The sequence below is a fragment of the Chlamydotis macqueenii genome, chromosome 13 (assembly GCF_036417535.1).
Source record: "Chlamydotis macqueenii isolate bChlMac1 chromosome 13, bChlMac1.mat, whole genome shotgun sequence".
Lineage (NCBI taxonomy): Eukaryota > Metazoa > Chordata > Aves > Otidiformes > Otididae > Chlamydotis > Chlamydotis macqueenii.
In genome coordinates, this window is record NC_141568.1 from 16,398,208 (window position 1) to 16,420,607 (window position 22,400).

The 22,400-nt window shown below is 45.9% G+C and overlaps 1 protein-coding gene across 1 annotated transcript; it reads left to right on the forward strand.

Moving 5' to 3' along the window:
- Positions 1-461: 461 nt before the first annotated feature.
- Positions 462-21,417, forward strand: HSF4 (heat shock transcription factor 4). The gene is made up of 13 exons (XM_086758463.1): positions 462-584; positions 4,222-4,330; positions 5,453-5,580; positions 6,928-7,052; positions 9,209-9,284; positions 10,678-10,742; positions 13,548-13,647; positions 14,425-14,549; positions 16,428-16,652; positions 17,206-17,311; positions 18,751-18,816; positions 20,259-20,346; positions 21,224-21,417. Exons 1-13 carry the CDS (start codon positions 462-464, stop codon positions 21,415-21,417), a joined length of 1,530 nt encoding a protein of 509 aa, XP_086614589.1.
- Positions 21,418-22,400: the final 983 nt, after the last annotated feature.

Below are 22,400 nucleotides of genomic sequence, written 5' to 3' on the forward strand. Positions count from 1 at the left end.
GTGCCTCTAGCCAGCCCTTGTTAATCTGTGCTGGCCAATGTTTAGGACAAGAAAATTCCAAAATGACAATTCAGGTGCCTTGACAAACCTGGCATTGCTGTGCCTGGGCATCCCGCAGGCTCTGGGCAGGTGGGTTCACTCCGATGACTTGCTAACCTCCCAGCATAAGGTGTGCAGCACGTGTTCCCTGTGCATGACGCTGCGTATTTATTCACAGCTCTGTGAGATCGGCTGCGGTGCATTTTCATTCTGTGTATTGTTCTCTGGGGCTGGTGATGCCATCGCATTGTGCTGAGTTTTTAAGAGTGCAAGCAGCACTGCTGATGTGACTCCCTGGGAGCCTACTTTCCACTGGCCTGGGATAAAATTCAGTGGTTCATTCTCTGTTGGACGCACGCGCGTGCAGGGAGGCAGGCACGCCAAGAGCAATGGGGTTAGTGTAGCTGGGGCACTGAAAAACTATGCAGGATTCACCCAGCTCGCTGGTGATGGATGGATACTCCAGCAATGTGCCAGCCTTCCTAACCAAACTCTGGACGCTGGTGGAAGATCCTGAAACGAACCATCTCATCTGCTGGAGCAGTGTAAGTACAGCGAATATCGGGTGTCGTGGCGTGCCTGCGACACCGGGAGAAACTGAGGTGTGAGGCCCAAATGATATCACATTTGCTTTAGGAGTGCTGACCAGCTAACGGGGAGAGTGAAAGGACTGATAGGTCGTTAGGGGAGCTTTTGGATAGACTTGATATTATTTATTTTGCAATATTGTGGCTTTTCTGTTTCAAAGGGACAACTGGTTTGAGAGTAGTTTTATAACAATATTTACACATTTCACTAGAAGCATCTTAAAGGGTGTCTAATACTGAATCTTCTAACAATCCAGACTCTTTGCAAGAGAAGTTTTTTGCCTTGCTTCAATCTGCAGTTCCCTAAAATTTTCTAGAAAAGCTGCAAAGACCTTAAATAATTCCAGTGCTGTTTGTGTTATTTCACTTGTGTTTCTTACCAGCTTTTCACAAATGCCTTGGGAGAAGGCAGCAGATACACAGCATTCAGATCTGAGGCTGAAACCTATAGTTTAAACAGATCTCAAACTGGCACCCTAAATCACTGACTATTTTGGAAGAGCTTTACCTGATGTTTCAATTAGTCTGTGTGGTGATCGTCGTGATGTGTGTATGTATTGTCTGTACAGCTTCGTAGGGATAGATTGCTTTGGCTTCTGATTTGTAACTGAGGCATTAATAAGTGCAATCAGAGAATTAAAATGATTTATTTATCCCCCTGATACAGTATTTTGATCTCACTCTGTGCTTTTGGCCTGGCTAAGACTTGCTGCAAATAATAAGGTAATCTGTCTTCAGCAGGGAGTTACCAGATAAGTTGTGTGCATAAATTTGTTGTCCAAAATCAAGAATCTATAACAAAAGCAGATTTAAAAGGAAAAAAAGTCTAAAGCAGCCTTTCTGTCAGGTGCCTGGTAGAGTTTTTATTCAAAGCTTGAGATGGGGTTTGAGCTGCTTTGTTATCCAAGGCAATGGTTGCTTTCTGCTGTTGGTATTACATGGCCATACCTCTCCCAGCCACTGAGTTTTGATATCCTGTGTTTTAAACAAGGACTTTGAAATTAAGAAGGATTTTCTAACATGTATAAATAGTCCCCTCTCTGTTACAGTTGTAGCACTGTTATTTTTGCTGGACCATCACCACCACGCTCTGCTTTCCTGCAACCTAACATAGGCTACAGCTATGTTCTTGGGAGGTTTGATAGGCTTTTAGATGTCGAAGTTTCCCATGTTGCATCCTCCTCTTCTATCCATCAGTGTTGTTGGAGCTGAGAAATTGTATGCATGGCTAAGATTTCTGGACACAGTCAGAACTCTTAGAAAACAGGACCTATAAGGACCTATGAACTGTTTCTTAGCATAAAGGAGAAGAGATGGAGAGGAAGCATAGTAATGGTTTGTATGTATGCTAAAGGCTGTCATAAGCTGGAAAAGAAAAGTCCGCTGCCTGTGTCCATGGTAGATTGGACAGGAAGTAATTAAATGAATTCTTTAAATGGAAAATGCAGTTAGGAAGAACTAGCAAATTCCTGGAGTAGCTTGCCTGGGCAGGGCACAGGGTGTCTGTCTCCATGGGTCTGTCAAAAACAGTTCAGATAAGCATCTGCCAAGGCTGACATGCTACAGAGTCAATTTTGCCTTGGGCAGAGAAGACTTTCAAAGTTTCTCCGAGTTTGTGCTCCTGTGATGTAAGACAAGGCACAGCTGCTGTATGGGAACAAGCTGGCACACACAGGCTTCATCGGTGAACACACAGTAACTCCAAAGTCTCTTGTGTCTGTAGGAACCCTTTTGGGTACACCAGCTTCTGAGAACATTGCAGCCCTGAGTTCAAATGAATGACCTCTCAGGAGAGGCCATAAGGAGATGTTCAGGTACACAAAGCCCTCCTGCTTCTCATTTTACAGCAGCCTGCCCAGCCTAGGACACAGCTGTATCCCAGGGAGAGTGAGTGGGCAGAAGCACAAGGGAAGCAGGATAAACTGGCTCTGTCCCCAGAACAGCCTTTGCAGTGCTGGGAAACCCTGGTCCCTGCGGTTGTGTCTGCAAGCTCAGTCTGTGAGGATAATTCCAGCATATATGTTATTAGTGAATCTCTTGAGAGCTTGATCAGCCTTTGCTTCTGCTGCGTAGGGTAAGGAACAATAGGAAAGACCCTGGTGATGGTCAAAGGGCACAGTTGTGTTCAGTATTCGCAGCAGCGAACAAGTACAGCTGACCCACAGTCGCATGTTTGTGGGTGCGCGGGGTTATTGTTAGAGCTGACAAACGAGCCCGAGCACACAGGGAATGGGCACCTTTGGGTGATGGAAATGTAGCAGGAGTAGGGCAGCAGGATTTGCCAGCTGCTCTTTAGTCACTGAGCTTTCTCGTGGTCCTGATTGCACTCCCTGTGTTAGAAACTTCCAGGCAGCTCTGAGTGCACCCACAGAGCCACGGACCCTGTGATGGGTGCGCGGTGGGACCCAGGCATTGCTGGTACGCTCTTACTGCACGCAGAGCCCGAGAGCTCAGTCTTACGAAATACCATCCTCTTCTGTCAAAAACGAGTCCCCTGTGAAATAACCCCCCCAGGCTGACACACCGCTTGACCGCCGGTACTAACGCTGAACACAACGGGAGGGTGACCATGGCTGTGCTGAGGTCTCTCCCTGACAGCATCACGCAGACCCTGGTGTCTTTAGCTACTCAGCTGCAGCTGAGTTGGTAGGTCCCTAAAATCTGCTGCCCCTCTTTGCAAGGGCATAGGTCTCTGCATTTTGCCTGCCCCTCCGTCACGCTGCGGTGAGCTTAGGCTGCACAGCTGAGTGGCTGTTTGCAAAATGTTTGAAGTTAGCTTCAGTGTGTTGTGTCTCACAGGCCCTCTCTGTACCAGCCTAACTGTTAACAGGCCAAGCAGGGAAAGCACATGGCCTGCAGTGTGTCTGTATCTGCCAGTGATCCCAGGCCATTTGCACTGTTTTGCAATCACAGATCTTGGCAATGCAACCCCAGAAACAGCTATTTTATCTGGTTAACGTGCATGTTGCTGGCTGGGTCTGTAAAGTGCGACTGTTAACATTGTGAGGGTTGCTCTTGTGGCTGTGTACTTTCAAAAACAAACAAGAGAAGGTGCATAGAGCTTCTGGATCAGTGTGGCGTCTCCAGAGATGGTTTTCTTTCTTGCCTTGCTGTGGCCTCTTGGGCCACATCTGCAGGCAGTGCTCCCTCTGGGACTGCTGTGCTCCAGGGCAGATGGGTTGGAATTAGACCTATACAAGCAGATTGAAGGGTTATAATGGCAATTCCCACTTTCCAGGACCTTCTTCAGACACCAGAGTCTTTTTGTGAGGTCCACATAAGGGAGGACGATCACAGGCTACCCGCTGTTTGGATGCAAAAGTCTGCAGTTCTCACATCCAAGGCTCTCAATGAAGCAGTGGCAAAGCTTAGTAGAAAAAGATCAAAACTGCAGTCGTAGAGGACTGACTGTACCAGAACTGAAAGGAGGACATCAGTCACTGAAGGCTGTTGTCACTCTTCTCAGCTTCAAGGTGACAATTCAGAGAGGATGACTTCCCCCGCTGTAGGACTCAAGGGAATCACCTCCTCCTGGGCCCTTCTCATGGTCAGGGACGCTCCTCTGACTTCGCCTTTCTCCTTGTCTCCTTTGCAGAATGGCACCAGCTTCCATGTGTTCGACCAAGGACGCTTTGCCAAAGAGGTGCTGCCCAAGTATTTCAAGCACAACAACATGGCCAGTTTTGTCCGGCAGCTGAACATGTGTAAGTTCAACCTCCAGAGCCTAGGTCATGTGGGTTCTACAGGCACGGGGGAGCGACAGGAGGTATGAAAGAGAGCCGTGGAGAGAAAAGTTGAGATCTCACATATATGTGTTATTGTGACGTTATTGATTTTGCCAAAGAGGACTTGCCTCTGAGATTGCAAGGAAATTACTCCCTTGCATTGATCTTGGATTCCAGCATGAAATTTCTGTTAGATTACATTGTAAGATGTGAGCTAAGACATTTCAGCTAACAGGTTTTCTGCTTCTCTTGCATCAATTTGATGACCTGTTATTGTTTCTTTTCCATTTTATTCTGTATGGGGCTTTTTCCAGCAGTCTGATCCTGTGAGACCTCCCTCAGAAACCATTGCTTTTGAGGGTAGCATGCCCAGAGTTTATTCATTTTGCTAGCCAAATTGCTGAACTAATTATGGACAGTGCTTCTCCCTGCAAACCTTGCCTTACTTTTTGGATATGTTCACCTCTTCATGGAGATTTAGATGAAGGAGGTTTAGGTGTAGTTTTTAGCCACATCTAGACAACAACTCTATTAAATACGGTTCTTTTCTGATAGTTTTTGGAAATTTTTCAATGACTAATTCACAGATTTCCTCAGTAAAGTTTTAAGTTTGCTATTTTAACTCTACAGTAGCACTATTGTAAATTTTAGGCCAGTCTTTAGGTACGGTGTAGAAACCTTTCTAGGAGGAGTAATCAAAGTAGATTTCCAAATGTGCATATGATGCTTTTTTTTTTTTTCCCACAAGTGGCACCTGATGCTTGTCTGTGCCTTTGAAAAACCTTCCCCTGAATCCCCTTGGCTTGCAAATTAAACCAGAGATTTCAGCTCCTGGCAGATGGAGCAAGAGGCCTGAGGGATTGCCGGTGAGGCTTTCATGGCGTGGGCTGCAGCAGGGGTGGCCAGTGGCACGCACAGGGCTCCCCTTCACAGTGGATTCTGTGTAGATATGGCCGAAAAGCATGCTCAGCCGCAGGGAAGGGGCACAGCTGTGCCTTGAGTGGGGCGAGTGAAGGGAAATGACGTCCAAAGTGACGGGGGTCGGAGGAGAGGAGGAAGGCCTGGGTCTGGCGGCCCTTCACCCGCACCCTCTCCACGCAGACGGCTTCAGGAAGGTGGTGAACATCGAGCAGGGGGGTCTTGTCAAGCCGGAGCGGGACGACACCGAGTTCCAGCACCTCTGCTTCCTGCAGGGCCATGAGCACCTCCTGGAGCACATCAAGAGGAAGGTGAGGGGGGCTGGGCGGGGGGCAGGCACCAGCCTGGCCTCAGCAGGGCCCCGGGGCGGGAAGGCTGGGGCACGGCAGCCCCTGTTCCGGAAGGTTCCACACCCCCAGTGTGGAGAGGCTGCCTGGTGCTTTTTCAAAACGTCCCTCAACAATATGCCCCACAACTTAACTAATGGTCTGCGTGGAAATGCAGCTCCCTTGGTTTGCCTTAAGCCTGCTGTCTCTTTATGTAATTTGTTTTCCCCAGGCTTTCTGCTAGGAGGGAAGTAGTGAATACTTGTTTCCTGTCCCTCAGACATCTTGAGCAGGAAACACCTTATCTCTCCCCAGGCAGGAGCCCTTCCATGCCTGCCACCATGGCTCTCTGCCCTGGGCCTTTCTAACCCTCCCACATCCCTTTTTTTGAGGTGAATTGACCAGAACAGCACTGTGTGGTCATTGCGAGGCTTTCTACCACAGCTGCATACTTCTCTTGATAACTCCCAAAATGCTTGTTTGCTTTCAGACCATAGGCTGCTGTGCTATATACTGCTCAGCACACCTCCAAGATCACTCTGTGGTCTGATTTCTGTCCTCTCCATATACATATACAGTTGGGGCAGGAGTCCCCTGTGTGCAGGACTTGGCTTTCATCAGAGTTTTGCCTGTGTTTTTTCGCTCTGTCACTCCATATCACGAGACCTTCGTGTAGTGCTGCACGGCCCAGGCTTGCTTTGCACCGCTGCTTTTCTAGATAAGTACAACATAACTCCTGCTGGGTCTCCCAACAGCCATCTTCTGTTATTATAGAAATTATAACCTACTCCTGCCTCCCATTTGCTATCTTTTAACCTGTTATTGATGCCCAAAAAGGGCTGTTCTCCCACTGAATTAGCATCTTGACTTCAGAAAAGAGGCTTGAGCAAAAGCCTTCTAAAAGTGTAATATATCAATATACCATATATCAGTCTCATTTCTGGAAAACACAAGGCTGGATTTCATCTCTCTGTAGTTAAAGTAGAAAAAATTAACCAAATAACCTAGTTCAATTCCACCCTGTTTGTCAAAATACCCCCCCGCCCAAGCCAACTTGAAATAAGTCCCCACTCTACTAGAGAATGTCCTGCTGCCAACAGACCCTCTGTACAAAAGCATTTTTCCTGCTCTTTGCTCTGTTTTATCCCTTTGACCCTTGCAGTAATACCCTAAGGATAGTTCAGGCTTTTGTGCGCGCATTGCCGGTCCCAGTATTTCAGCATGTCAGAGCCCGGCTGGTGGAAGTCCTGCACCCAAGCCACAGCAATGACTCTGTCTGTCCATGGCCCTTCTTGTGTTGGTAAAATCCACCTTTGATTTTTTCCTCCTCAGGTGTCAGTAGTGAAAAGTGAGGAGACCAAGATGCGCCAGGAGGACCTCAGCAGGTTGCTATATGAGGTACAGATACTGAGAAGTCAGCAGGAGAACATGGAGTGTCAAGTGCAGGACATGAAGCAGTGAGTTGAATCCTACTCAGGCTGCTTCTTATGGGCATTTGCTTCTCGAGAACTGATCTTGGGGAATGTTTGAAAGAAGGAGCCTTAGACACCTCCCTCCCAGGGAGCACGTGCTGAGCCAGGGATTAATCATATGGACTAGATCTGTTGAGACAATAACATGTAGGACTTCTGTGCAGACCCGATGATCTCAGCCTCTCTGTCTTCTGTGAAAGGCAGACATATTCCATTCATCTGTGCTTTCCCTTTACAGATGAGGAAAGCACAGAGGAGGCCATATAGGAAATATATATATAACCTGGGGACTTAACTGTGTTTCCTCCAGGTAGAAATGAAGAGAGATGTAACTGTTTCTCATCCCTAGAGAGGAATTGTGACTTGGCAGAATGTGGTGCTGCCCACTCCAGCTATCAAAAAAACAGGAGACCTCTCTCTGTCATCCTCTACCTCCAAAATATGACTGGCATAAAGTATATGAGAACACAAACTGCTGTAGTGTTTAGTCAGTCTCTCTAAAGGCTGTGTCTTCTGGCACAGCCAGAATTGTTGTATAAGTGCAAACCAAGCAAATGCAACGCATCTTCCCTGTGGCCGCCTGACCTCCAGCTGTCTGAGACACTGGGATTTTCTGAGTCAGACATGGTCAGTAGGAATTTAGTAAATGCATACGGTTTTATAAATCATGTACTTGGAGAGGTTTTAATTTGCCTCCAAAATTTTAATCCTTACAGAGATTTTTCAAGTGCTTTTTAAATAATAAGACCTAAAAATGTCTTTTATAGCAAAAGCTGATATTCGTACATTGCATCCTGGGCCTCAAGAGAGCAACAGATACTGTGAGATTTCATTGCAGCCCAGCCCCTTATGTGCAACAGATAAATGTGTTTATTGTCCCTCAAATTTTAGTGACTTAGCACATGCATGAAATAATGAAATCCAGGTATAATGGCAATTAAAGTGTTTTAGGCTTGTATCTTCTTGAACGCCAGTATCACTGATTTGGCCTTGCTTTTAGTTTATTCTCCCTTTTGATTTGCTTGCTCCCTCCATCCATCTGTCAAAAGGCAGAATTGCATTCAGCTGATGAAAATGGTGCATTTTTTAAATAAACTAAGACAGACCAGAAATCCCAGGCTGAAACTATGTTAAGAAATTTGCACTGGTGAAGAACCGTGAGGACCTAACTCCAGTGCCAGCTCTCAGACTAAGGAAAGCTGCTTTGCTGAGAATCCTCTCAGAACCAGTACAGAAAGTTCACTGCAGAGATTCTTGCTGTACAAGCTGCTATGCTAGGGCAGCTACTGTGCTCTTTTGAGCCCTGGACCTTATCCTTCCACATCAATCCACACTAGAAAGACTAAAAATCAAAAAGATTTATAAATTTCACCCATATGATGGGTTTTGCTGGCCTGTCAGTTTTGGTACATCATACACTTTTGAGATAAATTGACTGGCGAAACCTTTTGCAGCATGGACTTAGCTGGCATTCAGATTTGGAGGCAGCACAGCAAATAAACTCTGCATCTCCCCATCCCACTTTACAGGCTTCCTTGAACAGTCAGCCCCAGAAACTCCCCTGGGGGCTGCATTTGCAAACAGAAAATAAATCCGCTCCATGCAATTGCAAGCTGGATGCAGGTCTGTGCTGGATGAAATCAGTGACTCCCACTAATAAAATCATTACAGTCCTCCTAGTTCAAGGCTCTTGGGTGCAGAAGTGTCTCTTTAGCTGATCTTTATCCATAGGATCTCTTGGCCTTTAGCGGCGCTGGGGGCAGTTGTGGAGAGGTTGGGCTTTCTTGGCTCCCACAGGAAGAACAATCTTGATGATCTGAATCATTCAAAGTCACAAATCAGGCCTTGCTGAAATTTTGACTTTGGCTCAAATATTCCACAAAAACTGAACCCATATGTCCTTTTGTTACCCTTCTCTACAAATGTAGATTCCTCTTTATTTGTTTTTCCTCTATGCTTTGGTGTGGGGTTCTTTTGAGGTCAAGATAAAACAAGGAAAGCAATTGTGTGACCCCATTTGGGAGAGCAAGAGCCCCAAAGTGAGACAGATTTTGCACAATTGGGTCTGCTATGCATCATGGCAGCACCATGGGCGATTGGGATGTTTCTGTGCTCACAGAAAGTTTCTGTTTCACTTTCAGGCAAAATGAAGTTCTTTGGCGAGAAGTTGTTTCTCTCCGGCAGAACCACTCACAGCAACAGAAAGTGATCAACAAGGTAGTGGTTCTATAAACTCCTAACTCACTTGTACTGCACAGTGTATGTCCTCCTCTTTTTTTTTGGTCTCATAATCTTCTCCATACTCTGATATCACAGTATGTTTATTTTCCCTCTCTTTCAAATTGTGTGATGCTCTTACATGTCCTATGGAGAGTGGTCATTAGCAAAGCACAGATTAATGCCCTTGAGCAAAAGATTTTAATTTGCCTGTCAGTCCTTGCTGTGACATTAGAAACCAGTTTTCTGCCGAAGTCCTGAGCCAGAGAGCACAGTTCTCACCTATTGCCCTGTATTGGCTGTGTTCTGGCTGTACTCATGCCTTTGGGCTTCCCAAACCTTTCCTTTTTCCTCCCGCTCCTGCTAGCTTTGAAGCTGCAGGCAGCAGAGTTGGCTAGCCATCCAGTGGGGACCTCCAGCCACTGTTCCATTTTCTGGCGTTACTGATATAGTTGAGCAACTACTCTACATCCTTCTAAGACTGAAGGAGCACTGCAGAGCCATCTGCCTTAAAATCTAGCACACCTCATGCTAGAAAAGGCCTCTCCAGTGATTCCCAGATGGTTCTGGCGTGACTAAGCATGTCACATTTCCCAGTCCCCCCGAGACCCGCGTTCTGACCCTCACGTGGCATCACAGACTCATAGGACTGGGGTGAAACGCATGAGGCAATCAAACCTTGCTCCATCTCTGAGGCTGGACCAGCCACACCACTCTTTGTAGAGGCATTTGTGCAACTCTATTTTGTTATACTGAGCTATGAGTAAGAGCCAGCTGCAATATATAATAATAATAATGCTTTCTTTGTTAGGCTCAAGCTGAGCTGGGAATATGCTGCTAAATGATTCCTCTCCAAAGCCATTCTACATCCTTTTTAGTGTCCTGTTGTATCAACATGGAATTTCATGGGGCTGAAAAACTCGAGTGAAAGAGCAAAGGCTTCCATCCTGGGTCTCCTGTAGGGAGTTGCCTCTTTCACTTGCAAACTCTTTGTTAGACTTTATAGAGCCTCTTGTGAAGATCTCTAAAGACTTTTACAGAGGCCAAGTTTAACTGCAGGCCTAGGAATGTTTGTGTGTGTACTTTACAGGCAGATTCCCAAATCTAGTAGGGCTTGCTGGAGTTCTGCATGCATGGGAGCGGAGAGGGAAAGCGCTGAGGATGTGCATCTAGCAGCCTTCACACAAAGCAGACACCTGGCTGCGTTTCTTGAAAAGCTTAGTTTGCTTTCAGGCTCCGATGTCTCATGCAGTTTGGCTTCCGTAGTTCATGGCTGCTCCCAGCTTTGGGGTGGTGTTGGGAGGGAGGAATCTGTGAGATAAGAACGGCTGCGAGAGCAGGGAGTGCTGAATCACTCTGCTGATTAACACCGGATTTTGATCTCTCCTGACAGCTGATTCAGTTTCTGTTTGGCCAGCTCCAATCAAGCCCTAGCAGCACTGGGATAAAGAGGAAGCTGTAAGTACCCTTGTGTGGTGCGCACACGCTCACGGGTGCATAATGCTGCCCCCTCACTAAAAGCACAAGCTCAGCTCGCCCAGGCAGGCGGTCACCGGACCAGGGCACCATGGTGATGGGAAATGAATGGCCTGAACTGCCGAGTCAGACCTGCTGACATGCCCCATTCAGTGGTCTTTAGAGAAGCACCGTGTCAGCTCGTGACCTTTATTTGGGGAATACAGAGAGAGATGGGTGACGGGAACGCTAACTAGTGGGAGGGTAAAGGGCAGGACCCCACTGCTGGTCCTACACGTTCCAGTTTTGCCACTTGTCATCAGTGGGAGCAGGGCTGGGCCCAGCCAGCCCACAGACACCTTTAGTTTGGCCCACAGTCACTGAATGGGGTGTGTGTCCAATGCAGGTTTGGTGGCGTGCAACCTGCAGGCCTTACAGAGAGAAAGGTGGAGAAAGATTTTTAGCAAAGGGGTATCTTTAGAGTCGTACACAAGCTCTACAAGGCAAGTGAATAGAGGAGCTTGAGTTAGGAAGCTTAGTGCCTTCCAGGAGAGCAGCCATGCGTTTCTTGCTCTGTGGTGCTTGTGATCTAAAGAGGGGAGAGGGGCTACTGAGAGGAGAATTTGCCTTTGTGGCTCAGGCTGATGGCAGAGTTCCTCCTGCCAGAGTTCCTGCCTTCAGTTCCCACCTTTATTACCTTGTGGCCTTTGGCGAGTCAGAAACTTTTCCATTTCTCAGAGAAAGGAGCCGGACTTTCCAAGAATGGCTGCTCAAGGGGATTGATTTTTCTTTAAGTCAGTGTCCTTGTTCTTGGCTGACACTTCTCTGCTTATTCCCTCTGCTGAGCCTCTTGGAAGGGATAAACACTGCATGGAGAATGACAGCAAAGGAGAGGGCCCAAGAGGAGGATATCAGCTGCTCTGGATCGCTGAGGTTCATGAGTGGGGAAATTTTCCTCCAGTGGATCGTGGAAGCAGAGAAATGGGATGCTAGATCTGATCTCTACTTTCCATGGTCAGGGCCGAGCCCTCCATGTAAAAGCTTTGCAACCAAAGAAATGTTGTCTTAGACCACTGCTTTTTGAAAAAAAGCAAATCATTAGTGAGAAACTGTGCTGAAAGGGGCAGAAGAGCACAGAACTATCTGCACAGCAACTGTATCGACCTCCTTATGAAGAGGGATCACGCTGATACAACCTAGCTGCCCTTTGCATGGTCTTGTGCATGTTGAGCTTCCGCTTCCTTGGAAACATGAAGTTCTGTGTTCGGGGAACCTTAGTTCTTGTGTCTATATCTGCACTTCTGGCTTTCAGAGTTTTGTCTTCCTGCCTCTCTGCAGGAAAGCATAGTGTACAGCCTGCAGCAGCTGTTGGCACAGACCAGAGTGCTGACCAGGGACTCTCAGGAGATTTGGACAGCATGGGCACGTCTGTAGGTCCCACCAGCATATCTGACCCGGGAGGCTGTTAGATGGGTTAGATGCCAAAGTTACTTGGAGAAGAAATCTTGAACAGGGAGGTTAGTTTGTGGCTCCTGGAGCAGAGAGCTGGATGCTTACAAATTCCTAATTGTCAGAGGGCTGGCTATGGTATCTTGGTGTGTACTGAAGGGTGGCTTATGCCATGACAAAGTTCATGTCAGGGTAATTCAAATATTCGGGTTTTATTCTGTGTTGTTAGTTAGTGTCATAGAATAGAAAAAGGCTGTTAAACGAGCTGTTAGACAACACTGGGATCTCAGGCGCTGTGTCCTGCTGTATAATGCCCTTCACTGTGGGATCTAACTGGAGTCTGAGCAAACCCGTAATTTCTCCCAACATGTTCAGCTCCAGTGTCTGTAGGATGACGGGAGTCAGGAATTATCTTCTGTCAAGTCTGTTAGGCTGTGGAAAAAAGCTGCTGGCTTTCCCTGTGCCCTCAGCCAAATCACTGTCTTCTAAATGAACACTGAAGACGCTTTTCCTGACTGCAGGGCAGTGGGAGGAGAAGAGGAATTTGCTAGGCAGTTTTATAGGATTATCACAGCATTAACACCAGTGGGTGTGTAGCGAAATATACCAGTTCCCAGCTCCTCTGGGAGCGTATCATGAAACCAAGGACTGCTACCCATGGTGGAGAGGCAATACCATTTTGAGGCTGCTTCTCGTTTTCTCTTGGTTTCAGTCATTCACTTAAACATAAAGCACTCCTGGTACAGGACCTAGCACACAGAACCGCTTTTATTGTCAGTGACCATCTGTAAAAGCCTGTCAGACATTTTTTAAAAGCCTGTTTGCAATGAGTTTAGACTCTGCTTTGCTTTGTCTTTCCCCTTGTTTTATTACTTAGTGGGTGGCACACATTCTCTTTATGCAGTGCTACGTACAGAGACATAGCTTTGCCATCGAGGCTGTGGGTGTGAGGGAGCTGGTAACGAGGCCAGATTTCCCAGTATTGCACTAATGATTTCAGCATAGCAACCTCCCATCACACAAGCTGAGGATCCAGCCTAGAGCTTGAAATCACTAGCAATTAGAACAAAGTATGAATTGAATTTACTCAATTCAAAATATGAATTTAATTTGTTGTTTTACTTGCATCTTTCAAATAAGATCTAGAAAACCCAGTTCATCCCTTCTCTATATGGCTAATGCCCTTTTTAAAGTGACCTCCTCCAAAACTGTTGTTTCCCTTCTTTTTCCATAACACTGGACAAGAAAGTACCTTAGAGCTGAGGAAAAACAGAATACCCAGGGGAGAGACATTTCTTGTATGAGCAACCAGGAACCAGTCAGTGTGTGCTGGGAAAACAAATCCATTTCTCTTCCCAGACCTCTGATGCTGGACAATGGGATCTCAGCTCCGCAAGTGTCCAAGTTCAGCCGGCATTTGTCTACGGACCCTCTCCACGACCCCTATTTCATACAGTCGGTGGGTTTATGCCAGCCTCTGAGCTTTGTGGGATTTCTTTGGCCAGGGTGGAAAAATGTTTGAAGCAGTAGTACAGATTACAGAGTAAGGAGTTTGACAAGAGTTTGGCAGTGGAGAAGAGAAGAGGTTTGCAGAACTGAGTGACATGTATTATTTCTTCAACTCCCCTGTTCCAGAGAGAGGCGCATGCTTGCGTGTGCTGGTGCTGCTGTGTTCGTGTGGGAGGCCATGGGTTGTGGGAGGGAAAGGCAGACCCCACACACCAAACTCTCCGTGGTGTTACCCCAGCCTGGCTTGCCTCAAGGGCAGAGAGGAAGGAGTGTGTTCTAGAAGTGGGTACCATGCTCTTTCTGACCAGAGCCAGATTTCTGCAGTTGCTGAAGGATCCCCACCAAAGCAGACACCAGACACATGGCATGTCATGCAGTTAAAACACTTGAGCTGGCATGAGAGAGGTTCATACTGCCACGTCAGGCTGTGTTGGATCTTTCCCTCCAGAGGAAGCAAAGCAGTCTAGGCAAAATGTCAACCATGGTAAAACCTCTCAGTAGCTGACACTTTAGTCACAGTGCTTATTTCACACCTCCACTTCTGTATGGCTGGAGGAAAGACCAGAGAAAATTATAATGTTGCTTAGTAGGTAAAAGCTTTCTTGGTTTCCATACACAGAGGCCTTGAGGGCACAGTGAGTAAACCCTAACTATCTCAGATAGGACCTTGGTTCATAGTTCTGATCCTCCGAAGGATAAATCTGTATGATTTTTGCTTTCCTCTTAGCCATCGACAGAACCCGCCTCTTGCTTAAACAGCCCTGCCATTGCTGGAGGTCCCATCATATCTGATGTTACTGAAGCATCACCATCCAACCTCATAAATATGCAACCCCCTCCTGAAAGTGACAGGTAAACATGTTTGTGATTAAAAACAGGAGAGTCAGTTATAGACACGCATAACTTCAAAAAAGTTTTTCCTGCTTGTAATTCTACCAAAGTTTCTGTCTGATTGGTGAATCTCTATAGAGATGGTGAGCCGGAATATTTTTTCCAGTTTGCAATGTGGGTCAGATTTTCAGAATTAGGGAGAGGTAATAACAGCATAACTGTCAAAACAGAGTTATGAGTTTCATGCTGAGAACTTCCACTCACCGCTTTGAGAAGTAGTCTATGTTTCTTTATATTTTATTCTCAAGACAAGGGCTGTTTCAGACTTTATCAAATAATGAGATACTAACACTTGTTGGGTTTCTCGAGACAGAGAAAGGAATTTTCCTTTTGCCTTTGACAAAGAAGAAACAGAATCAAACTGTACATCTTTCTGCTAATGAGAACAGAAAGGTTGCATCACAACAACTTCCGATGTTTGATAACTTTTCTGTGAAAAGCTCCCAGTAACTTAAGAACTGAATGCAGAGGTATTTTAATGCTTATCTCTTCCTGCCGCAGACATGCAGTGTATTTAGGGCTAGTAGCAGAATAGCTACAACTGTGTCAGTGGAAAGTAAGTAGACAGATGAATCATGGAAACAGTTTCTCAGGCATAGAGGCAAGGCAGTTATACTTTAGAAATTGCCCCTAAATCTGCCATAAAATTAGCTAGAAGCAGGTAAAGAGCTCCAGATTAAACCACCCCCCCCCAAAAAAAAACGCAAACAAAAAACAACAAACAAATGAAAAGAAAAAAAAAAAAACAACAAGACCAACCTGGTAGCCATTTCTAAAGCAGAAAAAAAAAATTAATATAACCTTCAAGTTAAGTTGCTTATTTCTACTAATTATTGAGTGCCATCTGGTGGCCTCTGATCTATGCTATGTCTGCATGACTCTGGAATCTGAGCGAGCAATGGCCCTAATCAGTTCAGGAGTGTGGTACTTCTAAATCAACGTCAGCTTCCTGTGGGAGTTTGGGATTCACGAGGCGAGAAGATGATCTGAAAGGAATGCCGAGGAAGGCTTTGTAGTGTCACATCCCATCCCATATGTGTGACACGCTCGTGTGTTGTCTTGCAGCAAAGCAGTCTGTAAGTGTTGTAAGATAATATTTTTTTCAGTACGGCTTTCCGTGCCCTGTGCCTGTTGATCTACACGGCTTTGTCACTTCAGCTCCAGTTGTGAGCTGTAAAGTCTCCTGTAAGTAATACAGAGTAGATTTACACACAAAATGCTGCTGTTCAAAACTTCAGTGTCATATCTCCATCTAGGAATAACGTGGAGTGCCTCTCCCACTGGAAAAAAGCAAACATCTGATTCCAAACAAGTAAAACATCTGACTGGGACTGTGAGATTTTGATAGTTTCTGTTCCAGGGCCACAAGATTCTGACCTGTGTCGTTTGGGATCTCCGGAGTGCTTGCTGCTCCAATCCTAACTCCAGCATGGGAAGGTCTTACTGATCCTATTCCTGTCTCTACAGTAGAGATTTTTCTTTTCTGGGGAACCTCTCTAGCCTAGTGACCCTTTAACCTGTCTCAAGCCTAGCATTCATCTGAGGAATGATGAACACATGGAAGTGTATTTTCCACATTTGCAAAGCAACTGAGTGGGGTAAATTCATTACAGCTGTGACTGATGAAGTGACAGAAGATATTCCAGCTGAGCACATTTCTGGAGCTTGCTGAAAAGAAAACAAGGTTGCTGGTTTCTTTTGCTCATCTAGGGGAATGGAAAGACTCTGTGGGGCAGTTTGGGAACTCAAAGCAAGCCCTTGTGTTATTGCCCTTCCCAGTAGCACGAGGCCTTCGTGGAGCAGATGTCTGCGTGGTGCTAACTCTTGTCTCTGACACAGAGAGAAGTGCCTCATGCTGATCAAGGAAGAGCCAGTCAGCCCTGGAGTGAAAGCCACCGCTGAGCCTGATGTCCCCCTGCCAGGCTGCCGGGCTTGCTCTGAGCCCCCTGTGCTCCCAGTTGCCATGGTTCAGTCTGTTCTGGAAGGCAAAGGGAGCTGTGGTGCAGCCCCACCAGGGACCTCTCAGCCATCCGAGAGAAGAGGCAGAAGAGCATTGCTGGACAGGTGAGGGGAATGAGGGAGAGCTATGGCCCTCTCTTCCCATTATCATAGAATCATTATGGTTGGAAAAGACCTCTGAGATCATTAAGTCCAACTTACCGTTGCTTCTTTAGCTGCATGCCTCCAGTAAATACAGCCTCCAGGCTGAATGCCTGCACATAAAAGCCATTAGTTAGTAGTAATTCTGCCATATTAGACCCAGGAGGATGGGAATGTAGCCTGTTCTGGATCCCAAGTGCCTCTCTAGAAGGATTTTCTCTAAGGAAAGCTTTAATTTTCCCAGTCTTGAAGAGATGTGCACAGACTGTCCATTTCCAAACCACATGCATCACCCAGGAGAGCAGTCTCACTCGTTTTACCATCAGTCCAGTCCCCTCTGTGCTCTGCTGAGTTGTACTTCTGGGATTAAGGGAAATGGCATAAACCCAGGCTGACACTGGGCTCTTGGTTTTCAAAATGAGATTTAATCGTAAACCTCATATTGGAAGGCTGCTCAGTCCTGTATGTATCTATGTGAGTCTCATCCGCGGCAGTATTTCCCCTTCTCTTTTCTCAGAACAGATATTTCAGACCCGTTGGAGGGCACCGACTGGAGCTTGGAGGGGCTGCAGCTGCTGCTGAGGAGCCAGCAGTATGGCCTGGAGCCTGCCAGCCTCTTGGATGTGAGTGTCGCGCCCTCCGCCGGGGCGGCTGCGGGAAACTGTTCTGAAGTTCACAGCGGTGCCTTTGGGCTGTAAATCAGACAGACCATGCTTCTGCTTCTTGTGTGGCACTTTATCTGTCACGTGCTGCCACTAGAGTCACAGCTCTGTTTTGACTTGCTCATGGGAACTGGCAGGATTTCAGACTCTAAATGGTGCTTTTTTACATTTCTTCTGAAAATACAGATATTTGAACTTCTAGGAGCACAAAACAGTGCATTTGGTAAAGACACCATCATGAGACCTAACACATGTATATAAAATAGGTTTAATATGACTCTCTAGCTAGTTTGATAGCTGCTTTAGGTGGGTTAGTTTATTTTTTGCATATTCTGCATGTAAGATACTCCTAGGTTGTGTTTAGCTCTGCTACCTTCCCCTGTTCCTTACATTCTGGGAAGTATAGCTGGTGTCAAATTCTCTCTCTGCTGAGACCTTTGCAGTTCTCAGGTCGCTTTTCTCTAGAAATGGATAATGGCTTTTTTCTTAAGTACATATGCAGAAATATGAAGATTTGTTTCTTTCTCTCTTTCACTCTCTCTCTCCTTGTACATGTAGTTAGTACATCAAATGTTTTTGCCAATAATCAAGTAACTTTACGTAGCAAAAGAATCTATCTGTCAGAGAGATGCTCCCTTGAGGAGGTGCTTCAGATACAGGCACAAGGTAAACTTGCACGGATTAACAGGAATGATAATCATTTTTAAAAAAAAAAATCAATCTTATTTTCCTAAAGCCGGTTCTTAAGTGTCTGTGATTGATTTTGACTTTACGGAAAGCTTTTCTAATGGCCTGCTCTGTCACGGGCTCTGTTGGTTTCTGTTTCTTATTTCTCATTAGGAGGTGTTTTCCGGTTACTGACACACTTTTCTCTGTCTGTGCAACTGAATGTCACAAGAGTGAGAATGAATCATAAAACTGTACCCCAGAGCAACAGCTCCTTTTCCCAGACTGCTCTGACTTCTCAAGAAATTGGCATTGAGGCGTTGATGCAGCGGTCATCTGCTGTCTGCTACTGTGTTTTGGAATGCTTTTAAAAACTGTATGAGTCTGGGGGGGTCCTAGGACCCAAGAGCAGCAAAAAGGGGCTCCCACTTGCACGTGCAGTGACACACACAGCTGCCCTGATTTACAGCATGACTGTGGCACTGGGTGCCTGCGCTGCCCCTCCGCTGGCGTGTGCCCACAACTTAGCCCTTGCTGTTCTGGCTCTGCTGCAAATCCACACAAACGGGCCTTCGCCGTAGCTTTGGTTAACGTGTCAGAGCAGCTGAGGTGCCGGCAGGCGCTGCTTTCTGGCATCTCTGCTGGCAGAGCTACGGCCTCCAGCAGACAGCTGAGAACAAGGATCTCGAACCATTACACCTCTCAGAGCCCTCATTGTATTTTTCTCCCAACAGGTCTTTAATCCCAATCTATCTTTGAGCGAGTGGAATTTGACTGAAATGGAAGCCAGTCTGTCCCCGGTGAGAGACATGTATTTCTGAGCTATGATGATGATGAAAATAATAATAATAATAATGTCATTCTGAAGCAGAGCTTGTGTGTAGCTGAAGAATGCTTTGTTATTTTATAGCCAGAAGGGAGAGTGTGGTAAAGCACATCCAGTAGTCATCTCCTGAGGGCAGGCTGAGTGTGTTACCTTGTACTCACAACTTATCTCTTGCACTCAGCCAGAGCTTGTTTAGAGACATGTTGATGTCCTGGAGTCTCTGATCAAAACTGGGCACTCCAAACTTTCTCTTAGCATGCATATCACTTCCTACTTATACCATGGATTCATAAAGTGTCGTTGTGCCAAAGCCCTTTACCAAGGGGTAAATGAAGTGCAGCCATCTCTGTACGTTTCAGGAGCAGTAAAACCCCAAAATTTGAATAGAGGTTCACGCATACCCGTACAGGAGAAACAAGGAGAAATTATTTGCCAGTATTTGTTTGGAACTGACATTGACACAGGCATTTCTGAAGTGCATGTGGTGATTTAATAAACAGTGAAGGAAAAGTGCATTTCATGTCTGGATTTTTTCCCCTGCTTGATGGAGGTTGAATTTTCCAAGCCTTCACTGCCAGCCAAGTAGGAGAAGACTTGGATGGTTCTGCCATCTCTGCAGATGTGCAAGCAAAGCGTAATATATCCTAATGTGAAGTGCAGAAGGTCTCTAAGCCTTCTTCATGATATCACCATACCTTTTAGGTTTTGACTTAATAAGTTTGAGTTTATTAGGTAATTCCATTTCCTGAATGTCAGGAAGGAGAGTCTCTGCAGAGGTAGATGATGTTAGCAAGTGTTGGAAGCCAGGGGCGGTCTCTTTTAAAAAGGATTACATGAGAGAAAAGGTCAAGAGGGAGGCTGCAACGTTCAATGCTCCAGTCCTCGAGTCCACTGCATTTCCCAGCATCTGGTGCAGCCTGCCCTTAGGCTTGCTTGTCCTACAGAAAGTCATGAGCATAGAGAAGCCTGCAGGAACTCCACACCTAGAAGCACCGTGCAAGCAAAAGCGAGTTTCCCTCTAAAGACAATCATAGGGAAATGAAAGGAAAATTCTTTTCATATTTGTTGCTGGCTGCAGAGGACCGTGCGTTTGCTTTGTATGGCACCCAGGCACAGTGATGCCAGCCTGGCCTCCTCATGTGACATGAGTTTCACACTGTGTTAAGCAGTGCTCACAGGGGATTACATCTCCCTTAGCTGTCTCCTTCAGGCATGTCTGCCCTTGAGATACGCTCTTGGCTGTCTTATCGAAGTGCGCGTGAGGCTGGGGGAGAGGCAGGGCAGGGAGGACAGCTTGCGTTGCTGGTGGATGTTGTGCAGCGTTGATGAAGCACTGATTTTCAGAAATGGCCTAGTTCTAACAAGCTCCCCTGTCTTTGTATAATTGTACATTGTAGTTTATATTTTTGCATCAAGATGCAGCGACTCACAGTGGATCTGGAGAAGAATGCAACTGAGCTGTCCTCAAAAGCGTTCACCCCACCGTTCAACAATGCCAGCCCAGGTAGGAGCGCAGGCAGCTCTTGCAGACTGCGGAGTGGGGATGTAATTAAAGTGTTAAACGTGCCAGCGGCTACATGCAACCTCCAGTGCTGACCATTTGCCACTTTGAGGGAACAAAACACGTTTGTTATTTTACTTCCATGTTCTCAGTCAGCAATGTTTCCACAACAACTGCTAAGATAGTTGCTGAGCAGTGGGAAATACATGGGGGATAAACTGAGGTGTAAAAGTCAGTGAACTGCCTCTGCTCCTGCTTGGGTCCACATCATATCTACCAGTGTCTCCACTGTTTTCTCTGCCTGTTCATCACCACCTAAGAGCAATGTGGTGATGTAAGTGAAGCAGGGGTGGTGAGAGCTGTACCAGTCCTGTGTTTCCTCTGGCTTCGGCTGCAGAGGAGGTGACCTGGGAGCTGCTAGCAGCCAGAGGCAAACGCTGTCTCAGTTTCTCCAGACCTCAAGGGAACCGCTCAGCTGATCTTCTTGCCTCTCAGTGACACTGATAAAGTGTCAGTGACCTTAGATATGAATCTAGAAGTGTTTTCCTGGTCTTGAATAGTGGTATATTATTATTTTCATGTGTATTCAGCTGAGATAGACTTGAAAGAGAAGCTTTTGTGAGCCTTAGTTTGGTGCTGTGGCTGCCTGACCCCACCTCAGAATTTTGATGTATTGTGTGTTGTTCAAGGATTCCCGTCGATTTGAATGGGCTTTTGAGCGAGCTCAAGTTTGACTCAAGTGTTTCCAAGCATTTTTTTTTTGCCTGGAGTGAGGTCTCTCACCTCCTGTTGCAGTGGGAATTTGCCACTTTTCAGTTCTACATGTCTAAAGTCTTGCCTTCCAGAAACTGAGTTTGCTGTTGTCTATTTGCATTCCTAGGTAAAGATGTTCTTGAAAGCACCCAGCAGTTCCTCCTTGATCGTCAGTCAGTCTTTGGAAATGACCCCATCAGCTTGCCTGAAAGTTCATCACTTTATGCTCCATCTGAAAATATGGCTTCCTACCTGTCCTCTGTGGGTGTCCAAGGGGATATCCCATTAAACCTGAGCTCTTCAACTGACAACAACCCGTGATGTAGCTTCCAGGGAACATCATCTCCCTCCCACCCATCCAAGCATCCACAGATTTGAATGTAAAGAAACAGAAGTGTCTCAGAAACCCACAAGAGAGGTTTTTTTGTGCCCTTTCTTTTTTTTGAGTAGATGGAAATGGTCAGTAGCTGTTGCATTGTCCTCTCTCCACTTGGATTTCAGTGTTTGCCCAGGATAACAATTTTAAAACAAAATACTGCTTCTGGTGCTTGCTTCTATGGGGAGTGAGAACTTGGCAGGATTTTTTTTCTTCCTTGAAAATGCTTTTAGAAATTTCAAATCTTCTGATGAAGTTTAAGTGAAGAGTAGCTTGAAAGTATGTCAGGGACTTCATAAAATAAAGTGATCCTGACTAGTGTCTGCAACAGCAAACTGTTGGATTTTGTTGAGGCAGCACAGATTAGCTGAGATGCCTGACCCTTCTGGATGCTGGTTTTTTAAATAGGAAAATAGTTCTATATGCCAGTCCAATGCTCTGAAAATATTATTTTATCCATTTTCTGGTTTTGATACTTGTGCCTCTCCCTCAGCATCCTATGCTGAGTAGGAAAATTAAGATCTCTCAGGGTGTGCAGAAGATCATTTTCTGAGTGACCACGACAAGAATGTGTCTCTGGCTCCTAGGGGAGCTACAGACCATCACAGACCCCAAAACATCGCATGCTGAGTTAAGACAGTTTGTTGTTTGGGGGATTTTTTGCCCCAATTTTATTTTCTCTAACATAAAGGCAGGCCACCCGTACTTTTTTTTTTTTTTTTTAAAAAAAAATATATATATTCTGCACACACAGTTTTCCATGTGCAAAGAGGACTGAGGGAGTGCACTTTGGGTTTTGGTGCTGGCTAAGTATTCCACGTGCAATGATTTTTTTTTTTTTTTCCTTGGCCTTGACCTGTTCTATTTCCCGTAAAGATGTGCCTGTTGGTTTATTGATGTATAAAATCTGATAAACCAGTTTAATTGA

Excerpts from the sequence above, each read along its gene's own strand:
- HSF4 (XM_086758463.1), top strand. The coding sequence starts at position 462 with ATGCAGGATTCACCCAGCTCGCTGGTGATGGATGGATACTCCAGCAAT. Across the intron at positions 16,653-17,205 it reads AGAAGAGCATTGCTGGACAG|AACAGATATTTCAGACCCGT; the intron begins GTGAGGGGAATG and ends CTCTTTTCTCAG. Across the intron at positions 17,312-18,750 it reads AGCCTGCCAGCCTCTTGGAT|GTCTTTAATCCCAATCTATC; the intron begins GTGAGTGTCGCG and ends TTCTCCCAACAG.